Raw genomic sequence first — 17,060 nt, forward strand, 5'->3', positions numbered from 1 at the left:
GAGGAGCTAATATTTTCCCCATTTGAAGATGAAGGGGTTGTGAATCAGAGAGGTTTAAAACCACCCTAAGGGAGTGAAAAAGTAGAGTCCACCCAGAGGGAGTGCCCTCTAACACCTTCCCATCGTCCACACTGCTCCTCAAGTCCAAAGGTGCTTAGAAATGGAACCTGGGCTTCCTTCCTTTAGTCTGTCTCGGCTGAGCCCTGCTGAGAATACGCCTATTGCTGCAGTAAGCATCCTTCTCTCGTCAGCTCACACACAGACTCCCATACAGAGAACATATGTCCCTTAATAATAACAACCCACCCTCTCCCATGCTCTGGTTGAGAAGAAATTGTATTGGATAGAGAAAACTTTCCATTTTATAATCTGCTTTTTCCTCCGCTTGCCTGATGCAGTTAATTATTTTACTCCCCATCGTTCCTCTTGTGATGTTAGTCAGGGGAGTTTTACATCGCGCAAAGCAGTGAGCAGGAGGCCCCGGGTGAGTGGATTTAAAGGCGAAAACTGCTCTTCCCTGCAAATAGCTCCCTTCACACAAATAGCCTGGTAATCAGCAATAATGATGAAGAAAACGTAGGGAACATACAGGGAATTAAATGAGAATTTGCTAAAATATTAAGCGTTTTTAAATGGGCCTCCACAGTATCAAGGGAGCACTTCCCAAGCTCGCTGAATGAACATCCTGCAGCCTGAAGTTCCCAGAATAGACTGGTGTGTCTGACATGAAGGTACAGACCCTCCCCTCAACCACATTCATCTGTCACTCGGGCCTTTCCAGAAGATCTGGCAGCTGGACATCTGACTGCCTTGCCTGAAGACGGGCTGAAATTCCACCCGAAAATTTGCTTGCTAGGTTTCTCAAAGTGTCCAACAGTGTCTGCCCTGTCTCTTTCTGTGGCGTTAATTGATGAGACAAGCATTTATCACTCTATTTGTATCCAGGGGTTTGTTACGGCCTTGACTTTTTACAGGATGCTCCCTGTACAGCTCCTTGAAGTCTCCTCCTAGTTGCAGCGCCAGGAATGGCCCAGCATCTCCTAAACAGCTTTTTAAAAATCTTACCGCCATTAGCAATCACATTAGGATTGTGTTTCCCTCTTTGCCTCAGCCACTAGGATGCCCAGGGCCACATTTGTGCACCAGATTATGTGGCACGGGTAACAAAACCCATGACAAGTAACAAAACTTGTCTTACCTGGTTTTGTTTTCTTGTTTTTTTCTGCCTTCTGTCTCACTTAAAAAAATGTTTTTGTTTCTAATTCTTTTTAGAATAAGGGCATGAATAAGTTGAAAAAAATCTCTTCCCAACTTGTTAATTACTACAAAAAAGTAAATGACTGAGATGCAGAGGTAAAGACTGAGAATTTTTTTAGAGACAGGATTTCACTGTCACCCAGGCTGGAATGCAATGGCACGGTCATAGCTTACTGCATCCTCAAAATCCTGGGCTTAAGTGATTCTCCTGCCTCAGCCTCTCAAGTAGCTAGGACCATTGGCATATGCCACCATGCCCAACTGACTTTATTTCTTTATTTATTTTTGAGACAGAGTCTTGCTCTGTTGCCCAGGCTGGAGGTCAGTGACTCAGTCTCAGCTCTCTGCAACCTCCGCCTCCCAGGTTCAAGTGGTCCTCGTGCCTCAGCCTCCTGAGTAGCTGATACTGCATGCACTTGCCACCACGCCCAGCTAATATTTGTATTTTTAGTAGAGATGGGGTTTCACCATGCTGGCCAGGCTGGTCTCCAACTCCTGACCTCAAGTGATCCACCCGCCTCCCAAAGTGCTGGGATTGCATGCGTGAGCCACCACGCCTAGCGTCAGTGCCTGTTCTGTTCTCTGCCCCTACAGACCACAGTCTGTCTTGGGACCTAACAGGTCACTCTGACAGCCTTCCAATCCATGAGAGAATCTGGACAACAGCAAACCCCTGGCACCTACCAGTCACTGATAAACCACCCAATTTAGTCCTTGACCTAGTGGCTCATGGAATCTTCAAGGTCAAGGTCCACGCTGGTGGGACTTCCCAACGGAAAGGCTGACTAGCCACATTTGGAAACATCCTGACCATCTACCAACCAGCGCAGTGCACAGCTGGGCTCTGCAGTGAACTCACCACTTGGGTTCGGACCTCAGCTCTGCTCCTTTCCAGCTCTGTGACCTTGTCTCTCCTGACCTCAGTTTCCTCATCTGCAAATGGAAGTGATAATAACAGCACCTCTAACATAGAGTCATTGTGAGGATAAATAAGTTAACACATACGTGCCCAAGAATGGAGAGGTTAGGAGAGTGAGGCACAAAACTGGTAAGAAGCACTAAAGTGTACCGCAGATGCGAAATCCCGACAGTGCCTAGTTCACCTTAAAAGGGCTCTTATGTGAATGCTTTGCAGTATCTCAAGTGTACACTGGAAGCACCTGAGAAGTCTCATTGAAGTCCAGGGGCAGAGAGGGACCTCTACAGCTCTGTTCCTGTGGCCCTGCACGTGAAGATGTTAGACTGAATTATTAGAAATGAGCTTCTTAATTTGAATGGTAAAGTCTATGGCCTCCTGGAGTAGGACCCTGGAGTAGGACCCTGGAGTAAAGCAGTTGAGAAGGAGATGCCCAGACCATCACTGTCACCTAGTTCTCCCTACCTTTCCAGTTTAGGACACAGCCCACCCTTCCTTCTTTCCTCTCTTCCTTTCTTTTTTCCTCCCTCTCTTCCTTACTTCCTCTTTCCTTCCTTCTTCCTTTTTTCTTCCATCCCTTCCTTTTTCCCTTCCTTTCTCCTTCCTTCCCTCTCCTTTCCTCTTCCTCCCTCCCTCCCTTCCATCTTTCCTTCTTTCCTTTTACAGAGAAGAACCTTTCTGTCAAACAAAAGTCTTAAGTAGAACACTGTAAACTAAAAATAAAATCCTAAGCCCCCTCCAACCAGCTGAGTAGACCCCCTCTTGGCCAAGGGAACTCCAGAAAAACCTTAAAAACTGACTTCTTGGCCATGACAAGATGGGAGGTCAGACACCTCATTATACTCCGTTCCTTTTGGAATTTAGACACAACAGCTGCCCAGCATGAATGTTAAAATAGAGTTCAGAAGACTGACAAAACTGACTGTTTGTGATAATAAGATACCAAATTATAAACAGGACATAAAACTCCGCTGGACAAGGGCAGAACTACAGTTCACTCTGACCCAATGTATTATGTCTTGCTCTTGCAACCCAACTCTGGCAAAATATCACATGATAATGTGCAGAAACTGCAACCTACTGGATCCTGAAATGTGTGTGCTATGGATTCAGTTGTGTCCTCCCCAAATTCACACATTGAAGTCCAACCCCCAGGAACTTCAACTTTCCTTTCTGCCGACTGCAAGTGTTTGAATAAAGTTCTTCCTCCTTTAACCAGTTATGAATTAAATAAATCTCTGAACCCACCTATGACCTGTAAGCCTCAGCTTCAAGATATTCCACCTTTTTTGGGCCAAACCAATGTAAAACCTGTAGGTACTGATTTATGACTTAGACTGTAACTTCCACTTCCCTAAAATGTATAAAACAGAGCTGCATTCTGACTGCCTCTGGGCCACTTACTCAAGGCTTCTTGGGTTTCTGTTTTCTCCAGGTCGTGGCCACTCATATTGGCATAAACCTCTTTGGAATATTTTACAGAGTTTGGTTTTATTTCCATCAACAACACTAATTTCTAAAACATGCAAAGTCAATATTTTGGTAGCACACAATGTATTATATGATGTCATATAACATTTTATTCAATGGAAACTAAACTTTTCTTGGTTTAAAATTGTACTTGCTCAGAGCCTTTGCACATGCTGTTCCCGCTACTGGAATACTCTTCCCCCTACAAGTATCTGCATGGTTTACTCCCTTACTTCTGCAAACATCACCTTCTGAGTGAGAGTTTCACTGACCATCTTTTTCTAAATGCACTGACACCCCTCATCCCTGGCAGTCACTCTTCCCACTTGCCTGCTCTGTTCTTCCGTAGCAGTTGGCATTTCGGGTACCATTTACTTCTTGGTTTTGAATCTGTCTCCATCCTCTGGAATACGAGCTTCATCAGGGCCAGAACTGTGCAGCTATTTTGTTTACTGCTGCATCCTCAACACACAGTGCTTGGTACATAATAAGCATTCACCAAATATTTGTTGAATGGTTTCATTGAATGGTTTGATAATGGTACAGTTATTTAGGCAAACACACAAATTGGAAATTGGGATTAATCCATATAATAAAGAATCTGACTCCATTCTTGATATTTGACTACTGATAAATTTCAAGCCCCAACACTCCATCCTCACCCTCTACACCATTCCCTTCTGCCCTATATCTGGGCAAGTTGATAAGAAAGCCCAGGTGCATCCTCCTTGGATGCTGGTGGGAAGTTCAAATCATCCCCAAATGTCTCCCCCAAATACCTCACCCCCTAACTACCATAAAACCCCAAGCCACTGGCCCCTTCCTGCTCTTTCAGGCAGTTTTAAGACCTGCTTGGGAGACTTCCCTGCTCTCCCCAGAAAATCTAGTTATGTGAGTAATAAACCATTTCATATTCTCTTGGTGTGTGCACTGTGTTGAGGTAAGAGGTGGGACTCTATACCGAAGTGGGTCTTGGACACCAGACCAAATTGAGGACTAGCTGAAACAGGGACAGGGTGGAAGCATAAGATACATCCATCAGTGTGCCATGTCAGTTTACCATTGCCATGGCAACACTCTGGGAGTTACTGCCCCTTTCCATGGCAATGACACAATGACCCAAAAGTTACCACCTTTTCCCTAGAAATCTCTGCACAAACCACCCCTTATCTACATGGAATTAAAAGTGGGTATAAATATGACTGCAAAACTGCCCCGAGCTGCTGCTCTCAGCACACTGCCTATGGGGTGGCCCTGCTCTGCAGGGGCAGTCACAGAGCTGTAACACTGCCTCTACAATAAAGCTGTTTTCCTCTACCACCAGCTCACCCTTCGTTCTTTCCTGGGTGAAGCCCCCAGGCTAAGCCCCAATTTGGGCCATGTCTGCCCTGAGTCAGTATCAGTCTTGACTTCTGAACCAAATTTTCAGTGAATGATCTGTTACAGATTGCATGTTTGTGACCCCCAACACATTCATATGTTGAAATCCTTACCCTCCTCCCAATATGATATAGGAGGTGGGGCCTTTGGGAGGTGATTAGCCTCCATCTTCATGAACGGGATTAGTGCCCCTACAAAAGAGACTCTGGAGAGCTCTCCTGCTCTCTTTCCTCCACGTGAGGCTTCAGTGAGAAAATGGGTCTCCAACCTGAAAGAGGCACCTCACCAGAATCCAATCACGCTAGCACCCTGATCTTGGGCTTCCAGCCTCCAGAAATGTGAGAAATAAATTTCTGTTGTTTAAGCCACCCAGTCTATGGTATTTTTGTAACAGCAGCCAAAGCAGACTGAAACAGAGTTCATCCCATCTCTGTAAAGCAGCATGACAATGAAAAGCAGTTGCTGTCACATCAGTCTCACCTCCCAGGTTATCTCTGCATTTGCTTTGTTTGTGCTACACAGAGAAAAATCCTCATGTCTGAAGTTAAGAGGTCGCAAATGCTAACAGTTTTCTTTTTATCAAGTTCCCTTGCAGCTTCAGGACCCTCACTGATTCACAAGCTCGAAAGCAAAATGGAAGCATATTTTTGTTTCAAACATGAATTCCACCTCATATTAACTGCTCACATTCCTAAACTTAAAAATAAAAGCCAGGTGGCCAGGCACGGTGGCTCACGCCTGTAATCCCAGCACTTTGGGAGGCTGAGGTGGGTGGATCACAAGATCAGGAGTTCAACACCAGCCTGGCCAATATAGTGAAACCTCATCTCTACTAAAAATAAAAATAAAATAAATAAAAAAATAAATTAGCTGTGCGTGGTGGCACATGCCTGTAATCCCAGCTACTCAGGAGGCTGAGGCAGGAGAATTGCTTGAACCCAGGAGGTAGAGGTTGCAGTGAGCTGAGATCACACCACTACACTCCAGCCTGGGCAATAGAGCGAGACTCTATATCAAAAAACAAAAATTTAAAAAAGAAGTCAGGCAAAAGCACCTATAACTGACAATATGGCATCACTAAGTGATAACAGGTTACCCATTCATTTGCTTTTGCACAATTTTATACATAAGGAAACAGAGAGATTATTTTGTAATGACAAGAACATGAGCTGAGTAGATATGACTGATCCTTGCCTGCAACTGACTGTCTGGGATGGATAATTGACATGTGGCATAAACATTCAAAAAATGTTACATGAGCTGAGAAGCAGGGTTTAAATTTAGAAAATGTTCAGTGGTAATCTTCCAGTGGCACATTCATAAAGAGCAAAAATACTGCATTTTATAGAGTCTAAACCACCGTCAAATCTAAGATATGCCACTAAAAACAAAAAAAAATTAAACAATGAAAAGAATTTTTTACTTAAAAAAATTTAACATAACAAAATAAAAACACGGCCAATTAAAATAAGATGGTTCTTTCTTATCACTTAGAATTTTTATTTTGTAAAAATATTTTAGGCCAGGTACAGTGGCTCATGCTTGTAATTCCAGCATTTTGGGAGGCTGAGGCAAGAGGATCACTTGAGGCCAGGAGTTTGAGACCAGCTTGGGCAACATAGTGAAACCCCATCTCTGCAAAAATTAAATTTTTTTATAAGATTAAAAATATATATATTATTTCCTATTTTTTAAGAAAAACTCCTTTTTTACCTACTTAAATAATTTCTTAATATTCCATTTATATTTTTATATTCTGTTCAAACCAAAAGGAAAACACAGGTAAAATACATTTTAGATATTCCTCAAACCTCTTCACATTCAAAGCCCAGCTCTTCAGAATCACCCTTCCACTCTTGAGTGAACAATGTCCTATGGAACATTTCTTAAGAGGATGCTCCTCTATTGTCTCCAGGATTTCTTCCCAGCTGCGGACCCAACTCTGAAAGCTTTTATAATGGCACTTTCTCGTTTTTTAAAAAAATTTTTTGAGATGGAGTCTCGCTCTGTCACTCAGGCTGGAGTGCAATGACGTGATCTCGGCTCACTGCAACCTCCGCCTCCCGGGTTCAAGTGATTCTCCTGCCTCAGCCTCCCGAGTAGCCAGGATTACAGGCACCCGCCACCACCCTGGCTAATATTTGTATTTTCAGTAGAGACGGGGTTTCACCATGTTGGCCAGGCTGGTCTCGAACTCCTGACCTCAAGTGATCCACCCGCCCTGGCTTCCCAAAGTGCTGAGATTACAAGCATGAGCCACCGCACCATGCCTACTTTCTTGATTTTATGAGAAAATGTCAAAGAAAAAGACTTTTCTGACTTCAAACTCCTGGTCCAATGATTTATTGCCTAGAGGGGGCGATTGTGCAGTCAGGCTACCAGGAGTATGAACCAAATGTAAACCTATAGAGGCCATGACAACTGCAAAGCAACTGCCACATGGCTGGCTGTGATTGTGAATGGCCAATGACTGTAAGACGCAGTTTCATGTCAAGGATGTTGAGATGTGAAAAAATGGGCATTTCAGAATTGGTGAACGGAGGCCGATGCGATAGAAATGTACATAATGCATTGATTTGGTATATAACAGAATGTTTTGTGTTGTGGGTGTTGTTAATAGCTTTAAAAGCTGTTAATGAAAACTCAGACATTTGTAGATTCCTGAAGCATTTTTAGGTACAGTCCAAGCAACTCCCAAATCCAGGCTCACTTAAGAACCCAAGGCCCTGCGCCGTGTTTCCCGCCTGCACTGTTGGCTTTAGCTCTAGTCACTCTCCTGTGCTCCAGTGTTTTAAAGATAGCTATAGTTCCCTAAAGAGGCCATCATCAGACTCACCATTTTGCATTGACACCTGATATTCCATCCACTGGTATGCCATGTCCCACTTTGTTCTGCTGGTGAATTCCGACTTAGCCCAAATAATACCTCCTCCAGAAAGCCTTCCAAGATTTCTCTAGGTTCCTATAGCCCTTTGGTACATTAGGTTGAGAGTATTGGTTTGTGGGTGTTTTTCCTCCATTACACTGTGATCTCCTTGGGAGCAAATGCTTTATCTTGTTGCTTTGTACAGCCCCAGTCCCCTGAACTGGTGCCTGGAATAGCAGGTTCTCAGCCAAGGTCAGCCAGAAGAATGAATGAATGAAACGTTATCACTTAGCTGCCACCTGTGTGATGTGATTTGAAAAATGCTGTAAAATCCCCACCTCCCACCTCCCAGAATTTTCCTAGTGGACATTTGTAAGAATCCTCTCATGAAATGAAATGCCCTTAATGACACCTTAACTCATCTTAGCAAATAAGCAGGGGTCAACTAATCACATGAGTCTGACCATGACAGCTGCCTGGGAATATTCCCAAGCAAAACTGAGCACAGAGAGAGGCCAGAGGAGAGGAAGAGGCCACCCTCAAAGACAGAAAGAAAATACGACTTTCTCCAGGAAGAGGTCTCCAGCCTCCCCCTAGTCTCAATTAGGTGTCCCCTTCCCCAAAGCCCAGAGTCCTGCCTCTCCCATTACCCTGTGCTATTATTGACTTCATGTATCTCTCTCTCTCTCCCCCCTACTAAACCATGAACCCTGAGGGACCCAATGTCTTGTTCATCACTGAATCCCCAACAATCAGCACAATACCCAACACACGTTGGTTGCTCATTAGGAATTTGGAGAACAAATAAAATTGACGGTTGCTTATTAGGAATTTGGAGAACAAACAAAATTGAATTTGAGAACCAACATTTACATGTAGGAACAAAGTGGGCAGACAGACAGAAAGAAACATGTAGACACCTCTGCATCAGTCCTTCTCCACCACAGGGCTGCTAACTCCAACCCCGAGGTGAAGACTGGCAAAGCGCAGGGAGGTGTGTAGCCCATCAGGGTTGAGAATGTCTTCACATCAAGCCAGCATCAAGACATCTGATTGGGAAATAGTGGCTGAGTTGGGATGAAGAGAATAATGAAGTCCCAACATATGTTACCTGACACAGCAAGAACCCACACATTGGTACTTGAACTTCTGTAGCAGTCATGCTCACAAATGTGAGCATTTAGGCAAATCAAAGCGAGGGCAGCCTTGGCCAGGAGCCTAGGCCCTTTAGTGCCTGCTATGCCATTGATTTTCATGGAGAAGCCCCTCTTCTCTGCCAGATACAGGAAGCTGACCCCTTCCCATGCATGATGGTATCCGATCCTGCGGGCTGTGAATTGTTACATTCACTCCATAGCACCTAGCAGAGTGCCTGGTGCTATAAGTGGGCACTCCATAAATATTTGTTGAGTGATGGGATGATGAAGGAAATGAGGCTCAGAGAGATTCAAGGACTCGACCAAGGTCTTCAGTACAAGGTAGATCTGGAATTCAAACTCAGGTCTAGCTGAGTCTGGAAATCGACAGGTGGGAAGGCCCCTGCCCTGCAGGCACAAGGGCATGCTCAGAGATTATTGGTCCCAAGACAATAAGAGTCAACTCATCTTTTTTTTAAATTTGTGTCTCCTTCTCCTCCCTCACTCCCTCTTTCCCTCTTTCCCTCCCTCTCCCTCTCCCTCTCCCTCTCTCTCATTCTCTCTTTTTCTATTTCTACCTGTTTCTTCGTCTCCATCCCTCCTTATCTCTCTTTTCTCTTTCTTCTCTCTCTCTTTTTCCTCTCCTTCTCTTTCCTTCTCTCTCCCTTTCTCTCTCTCTCTCTGTGTCTTCCCCCACCTTCTTCCCTCTCTCCCTCTTCCTGCCTGCATGTCTCCAGCTTTTTGATCCAGTCTGTGAAGATAGGCCGTGGATATTTTGCTATTCTGAGGGAAGAGACTGCAAAGAAAAAGAAGCAACAACAACTTCAGAAACTGAAAGAGGAAGAAAGAAATAAATTCCAGCCAGCCGAAAAGATCTCAGAAATCCAGTATGGGGACACATTATTGAGGTAAGTGGGTACGGTAGCTGTGGCACTGAAGGTTTTAGGAACGACCACTAAGAGTGAACCCTGCCTGGTTAGGTCGAGTGAGTGCAGCTATCTCAAAGCAGGTGCCCCTTCTCAGCCAGGCATCTAACACCTTCTTTAGTGTGACCCAACCAATCTTGATAGCCTCGCTTTCTGGTATTCGCTGGAATATCTTCCACTTATCACTAACCACCCAGCTTAAATGCTGCCCTTTCCCAATACTTCCCGGAATTCAGTCCAACCATCTGCACCCATTTGCACTCCAGGTCCCCATAATACGTGTTTATATGCTAGTTTGTTTTATTCCACATCAGTATCTCTGTTCCATACCTTCAACTGCAGCCCCAGGGTCTGGCTCATTGTCCACAGAAAGCAGGTGCACAAAAAAATGCCTCCTTTTTTTTCGTTGGTTTTTTTTTTTTTTTTGAGACAGAGTCTAGCTCTGTCACCCAGGCTGGAGTGCAGTGGCGAGATCTCGGCTCACTGCAACCTCCGCCTCCCGGGTTTAAGCGATTCTCCTGCCTCAGCCTCCCAAGTAGCTGGGATTACAAGTGCCCACCACCATGCCTGGCTAACTTTTTTTTTGTATTTTTAGTAGAGACAGGGTTTCACTGTGTTGGCCAGGCTGGTCTTGAACTCCTGACCTTGTGATCTGCTCGCCTCAGCCTCCCAAAGCGCTGGGATTACAAGAGTGAGCCACTGCGCCCAGCCTCCTTTTTTTGTAAAGGACTTTCCCCTCGTTGGAAAAGGACTATCAACAGATTGGTCCACTATGAAATGCCCATGCATATAATAATAGTAATAACAACAATAACAATACATACAACCATATTGATGTTTACCGTGTGCTTTATGCACACCTATTTGGCTAAATTTCAAAACATTCCTGAGATAGGTGCTACCATTGGCCCCATTTTAGAGATGGAGAAATGAGGCTTAGAAGTTAACTAATCTCCCCCAAGGTCAGTATTAGAAAGCAGCTCTGAGTCCCAAACTCAGTGGCATCAAAATCCATCGACTGCACCATTTGGCATGGACAAAGTCCTGGGATACTGTGAGCTTGTGCAGACTGAATGAGGCACAAACCAAGGAAGAAAAGAAGTGCCAAAGCAGCCAGGGAGGAAATGCAGGGTAGAAAAATGGCCTGCAGCTATAGCCACTCTCCTGTGAGAGCAGCTGTTGCAACCCTAGCTACACAGCAGAATCATCTGGCAAGTTTTTCAAAACGCCACTGTCCAGGCCAGTTGCATTAGGCTCTCTAATGTACATTAGCTTTTCATACATTAATTTTTTTTATTTAAATAGTTTTTGGGGAACAGGTGGTGTTTGGTTACATAAATAAGTTCTCCAGTGGTGATTTCTGAGATTATGGTACACCCATCACCCAAGTAGTGTACACTGTACCCAATATGTAGTCTTTTATCCCTCACCCTCCTCCCACTCTTCCCTCGGGAGTCCCCAAAGTCCATTATATCATTCATATGTCTTTGCATCCTCATAGCTTAGCTCCCACTTATAAGTGAGAATATACGATGTTTGGTTTTCCATTCCCGAGTTACTTCATTTAGAATAATGGTCTCCAACTCCATCCAGGTTGCTGCAAATGCCATTATTCTGTTTCTTTTTATGGCTGAGTAGTATTCCATGGTGTATATATACACCACATTTTCTTTATCCACTTGTTGATTGATGAGCATTTGGATTGGTTCTATATTTTTGCAATTGTGAATTGTGCTGCTATAAACACGCATGTGTAAGTGTCTTTTTCAGACAATGACTTCTTTTCCTCTGGGTAGATACCGAGTAGGGGGGTTGGTGGATCAAATGGTAGCTCTGGTTTTTGTTCTTTAAGAAATCTCCATACTGTTTTCCACAGTGTTTGTACTAGTTTACGTTCCGGAAAAAAAGTGCTCAACATCGCTAATTATCAGGGAAATGCAAATCAAAACCACAACGCAATACCACCTTACTCCTGCAAAGAACCGCCATAATAAAAAAAAGTAACAGACGTTGGCTTGGATATTCATAGAATTTTTTTAAGTTCCCCTAAGTGAGTCCAGTGTGAAGCCACGGTTGAGAGCCATTATGCTAAGGCTGCCTTCAGGAATCTAAACTGCCAGGTCATTTGCTGAAAATGAAATGGAAGCCACGACAGACACCCCCTTTCCTCCGCACTATTTCCCAAATTCTGTTCTTCAGAATGTTAATTTAGAGAATGTGAATATGTGCTTCTTATAAACAAGGGTCCTGCCAATGGAATCGTATAATACGTGACCCTTCTGTGTCTGGCTTCTTTCACTTATAGTGCATTTGAGGTTCATCCTCAACAGACAGCAGATTGGTGGTTGCCAGAAGCTGGGGACAGGGGGAATGGGAAGCAACCAGATGGGTCTGGGGTCCGCCTTTTGGGAGTGATGAAAATGTTTTGTAACAAGAGGCGATGGTTGTACAACATGGTGCAATGTACTAAATACCACTAAATTCTCCTCTTTAAAACAGTTAATTTTATGTTCTGTGACTTTCGTCTTAATAAATTTTTTCTTCAGGCCGGGCATGGTGGCTCACGCCTATAATCCCAGCACTTAGGGAGGCTGAGGCAGGAAGATCACTTGAGCCCAGGAGTTCAAGACCAGCTTGGGCAACATAGAGATTCCATCTTTATTTAAGGAAAAAAAGAAAAACATATATAATTTTTTTCAAAAGGAACAAGGGTTCTTGTCGGTGAGACCTGGGGTATCAAGTCAGAGAAGAACTGGACCCCTTGAAAGCCCAAGGTTCCAGGTGATGGATGAAAACCCAGACTGCAAGACTTCATGGAACTGGTATATTCCCAGTCACCTCCCCCTGAATCATGGCTGTTGGGATCCCAGAATACTGTGGAAAGGTCTCCTCCTTGACTCCTCATTGGTGTAGACCCTGGGATCAGCACAAATTGTGCCTTCCTGACCGAACTCTATGGCACCCATAGAGTCTGATACTCCTAGTGACAGACTGGCAGCCTTTCCCTGGAATAAAGAGAAGGCATGAACTCGCAGCTCTTTTTTCAGGCGCTGTGCTCAGATTGACAGGCAAACCCAACAGGCACTGGGGAAAGAGGGTGTTTACGAAAGACACTCCTGTGCCTGTTTGAACGACTCGGGTGTCATGTTCCACTTGTTTGGATGGAGTTTTTCATCCATGGTCGTAGAATGCAATTCTCCCCTCTCCGATCCATGTTTCAGTGTGTGAGACATGGTTTATTTAAAGTTTAATAAGTTTAAATATGCATGAGATCGCTCCTCTTGTAGACTTGGGTCTGGTTGTGTCTTATCTGGTAGGTTCTATAAGCTATACAAGGATGGTTATTTTATTAAAATAAAACTGGAAGTCATTATGGCAATGTAGCCATCAAATGCACGGGTGGGAGGGTGTTATAAAGTAGCATTAGGAGATTGTCTATATCCAGACAGGGTAGTGGTGGTGAAGTACATGAGCCTTGGAACCAGTTAGGACTTCCCGCATACAACTGTTTAACTTTGAACAGATCCCTGTACCTCTCTGAGTCTCCTTTTCTTCACGTACACAAATAAATGGTACCAAACTCCCGAGCTTAATTAATTAATTATGAGGATTAAATGAAACGATACTTAGCCTAGAGCCTATGTATAAGACATGCTCAGTAATTGTTCCTACTATGACGCAGTAAAGTGAGTTTGAGCTCTCTGAGCCTCAGTTACCTAAAATCCTTAAATGTATGGCTAAAAATCTTAATTTCCACGAAAGCTAAAAAGCATCTCACATCTAACAGCAATGCTTCTATACATAAAATTCCTATCACAAAAGTATAAAAAATACAAGTGTTCATTTATAAATACTTTTTAAACCAAGTATTTGATCTTGTGCATCATAAAAGCAAAAGGAATTATTTTCTCCTATCTGGATCTAAGAGCATAGAATACATTGTTTTAGACAAAAATTTTAAGTCTGACAAACTATGCAGGGGAAAAAAAAATCAAGCACGTCCTCAAAGATTTCTGCCTGCAAGCAGTCTCTCCCACTGTGCTCGGTGACCTCATTTTTCAGCTGCAGATTCAGCTGAAAAGGTGGGAAAAAATGACAAGTAGAATTTGTTTTATTATTGTGGCTGAGAGAAGACATAAAACCAGAGATTAGGAATGTAAAAGCTGGGTTAATTTCCACATATCCTAAACCACTGGAAGCATGGTTGAGCCAGTAAGAAAAGGTCACAGCAATGTATTTGCTTGTGGTTTTCTCAGCTCTAGGGTTGAATAAAGAGTCAGTGGAAGTGAACACTGGAGGACCTAGATTCTGGTCCTAATTTTTGTTAACTTTGTGATCCCAGAATTATTCTCAAATTCCCAGGAGGAAGGTATACCCCAACTTGTGTCCCAGCATCATCTCCACTGGCCCCCTCCATCCCATTCCCCATGCTGAGCCCCAAGCTAAGTGATCTTTTCAAAATATAAATTGCACGCAGCTTAACACCCTCCATGGTTGCCATTCCTTGCAGGGTAAACACAAAAGTCTGAGCAGGGGTTCCAAGGCCCTGGATGGTCTAGCCTGTGGCTTGCCTCTCCAGTCCCAGCTCATAGCCTCCTCTTACTCACTCTACCCCAGCCCCACTCTCGTACTTTCTTAGTCATGACATGGCCTCCTCTGCAGAGTCTTTACACATGCTGTTCCCTCTGGCTGGAAGGTTTTTCCCTCCTCCATTTACCCAGTTAATTTCCATTCAACCTTCAGATTTCAGCTCAATATTTACTTCTGCTACAGTTACTATTGCCATGAACACCCACTCTAAAATCTTAATTGTTAACTCAAGATAATCAGAACTGCTTTCTCTCATAAATCTGCAATTTGAGTAAGGCTCAGAAGGGCAGCTCAAAGGACCCATTTCCAAGACAGCTCACTCACATGGGTGGCAAGTTATATTTGGCTGTCAGTTCGTGAACTCGGTTCCTTTCCCTGTGGGCCTCCTCACAGGCTGCCAGCTTCCCCACAGCATGGCAGCTGAATGCAGCTGAATGCTGAGTGAGCATCCCAGGACACAGGGAGGAGAGGTTGCCTGGTGCCCGGAATCACATTACTTCCGACACATTCTATTAGGTCAGCTGGTCACAGAGCCAAATGAACATAGACCTACCTCTCGATTGGAGAAGTTTCAAAGAATTTGGGGGATATGTTTTGAAATTTCCACAACTTCCTCAAGGAAGTACAGTATTCCCTGGCTTCCATTTCAGTCAAATTTACTATTCTAGGCTATTAAAGCACTTTCTCTTGGAACACTTATCACAACTGTATGTTTGGTTATGCCCATCTCCCCCACTAGACTCTAAACTTCAGAAGAGGAGAGGCTGGATCTCTTTCATGCATTGCTGTATTGGCAAGCCCCCAGCTCAGAGAAGAGGTTCAATAATTATTGGTAGAAATGAATGAATCAAGGAACCTGTCAATGATCCAATCAATGAAAGTACTTAGACTGTGGCTCAGAAACTAAAAGGCCTTCAGGTAACAGGCAGATGGCATGAATTAGAAAGAAAGGCAGAGAGTGAGAACCAGGGATGCTTGTGTTTGGGGTAACTCAGGAAGCACACACCTCATTCAAAGCTGTCTGTGGCCCATCCTTCTTGTCAGTGGAAACACAGGCCCCGAGTGGCCAGAGCTTTCAATTTTTTGAAGGCCAAAGTTTTTCCATTTTTATGTGACATCTCCCAATTTTAAAATATAGACAATTGATTCAATTACACACACACACACACACACACACACACACACAGAGAAAGACAGACAGACAGAGACAAAGAGAAAAAAAAGAGTGGATTAATTAAAATATGTCTGTGGGCTGAATTTGGCCATGGACAAAAAAAATATATACCATAAAGCCAGGAGCGATGTCTCACGCCTGTAATCCCAGCACTTTGGGAGGCCAAGGCAGGTGGATCACTTGAGGATAGGAGTTCAAGACCAGCCTGGCCAACACAGCAAAACTCCATCTCTACTTAAGAAATATAAAAAATTAGCCAGGCATGGTGGCACATGCCTGTAATCCCAGCTACTCAGGAGGCTGAGGCACAAGAATTGCTTGAACCTAGGAGGCAGAGGTTGCAGTGAGCCAAGATCACACCACTACACTCCAGCCTGGGTGACAGTGAGATTCTCTCTCAAACTATATGTATCATATGACTCAAGCATGACAACAACCCCCCCCCCAAAAAAAAACCCTATTTTCTATAATGGAAATGATTTGCTCTGCTGTAATGGTGGAAGAAAAAACACCTAAATATGGTATTAAATTGCTGTTTATAGAACACAGCTGAAAGTATACCTTGTCTGGCCCTTGAAGCAAACATTTCCAACCCTAGTGTAATATACAAGTATACCACATGATTTATCTTGTTTATTCTCTTGGCTCTTCTAGCAGATTATATACTCCATGGGGGCAGTGACTGCTTTTTTTTTTGAGATGGAGTCTCGCTCTCTCACCCAGGCTGGAGCGCGATGGCGCGATCTCAGTTCACTGCAACCTCTGCCTCCCTCGTTCAAGCGATTCTCCTGCCTCAGCCTCCCGAGTAGCTGGGACTACAGGCGCCCGCCACCCTGCCCAGCTGTTTTTGTATTTTTAGTAGAGATGGGGTTTCACCCTGTTAGCCAGGATGGTCTCAATCTCCTGACCGCCTCGGCCTCCCAAAGTGCTGGGATTACAGGGAGTGAGCCACTGCGCCTGACTCAGGGCAGGGACTTTTATATGCTCTGTTAAGGAACTGCATCTGAAACCCTCATCCCTCCAGCAGGAATTATTTGCCTGATACACAGTAAGTGCCCAGTTATATCTGCCAAATAGACCGTGGCAAGAGAAGAAGGTGTTCAAAGCTACTTATCATTGTTCACTTTGTTTCTCTGTCTGCTTGTCCTTCAGCACATATGATGATGAGAAGCTGAAGATGCTGGGAGCTAGAGTCACACGTCGCCCGTTCACTCCCGTCCACAGCTGCATCATTTCTCCCTCGCTACCCGAGGCTCACGTGTAAGCAGTCTCGCCTCTGGCTCATTTGCTTTGCTAGCTTATAAATTGTAGCCGAACTGAAATGATTCAACGAGCTGTCATGTCG

General features: G+C 44.1%; 1 protein-coding gene across 1 annotated transcript in view; it reads left to right on the forward strand.

The window, feature by feature from the left end:
* The window catches only part of CCDC60 (coiled-coil domain containing 60), a 205,499-nt gene that overhangs the window by 123,091 nt on the left and 65,348 nt on the right, over nt 1-17,060 (forward strand). Inside the window, exons 3-4 of the mRNA XM_011964410.1 lie at nt 9,763-9,933; nt 16,868-16,975. Of these exons, the coding sequence (XP_011819800.1) occupies nt 9,763-9,933; nt 16,868-16,975 (279 nt within the window). The remainder of the gene's footprint in view (nt 1-9,762; nt 9,934-16,867; nt 16,976-17,060) is intronic.

Source organism: Mandrillus leucophaeus, unplaced genomic scaffold (genome assembly GCF_000951045.1).
Source record: "Mandrillus leucophaeus isolate KB7577 unplaced genomic scaffold, Mleu.le_1.0 Scaffold7, whole genome shotgun sequence".
In the NCBI taxonomy this organism is placed as follows: Eukaryota; Metazoa; Chordata; class Mammalia; order Primates; family Cercopithecidae; genus Mandrillus; species Mandrillus leucophaeus.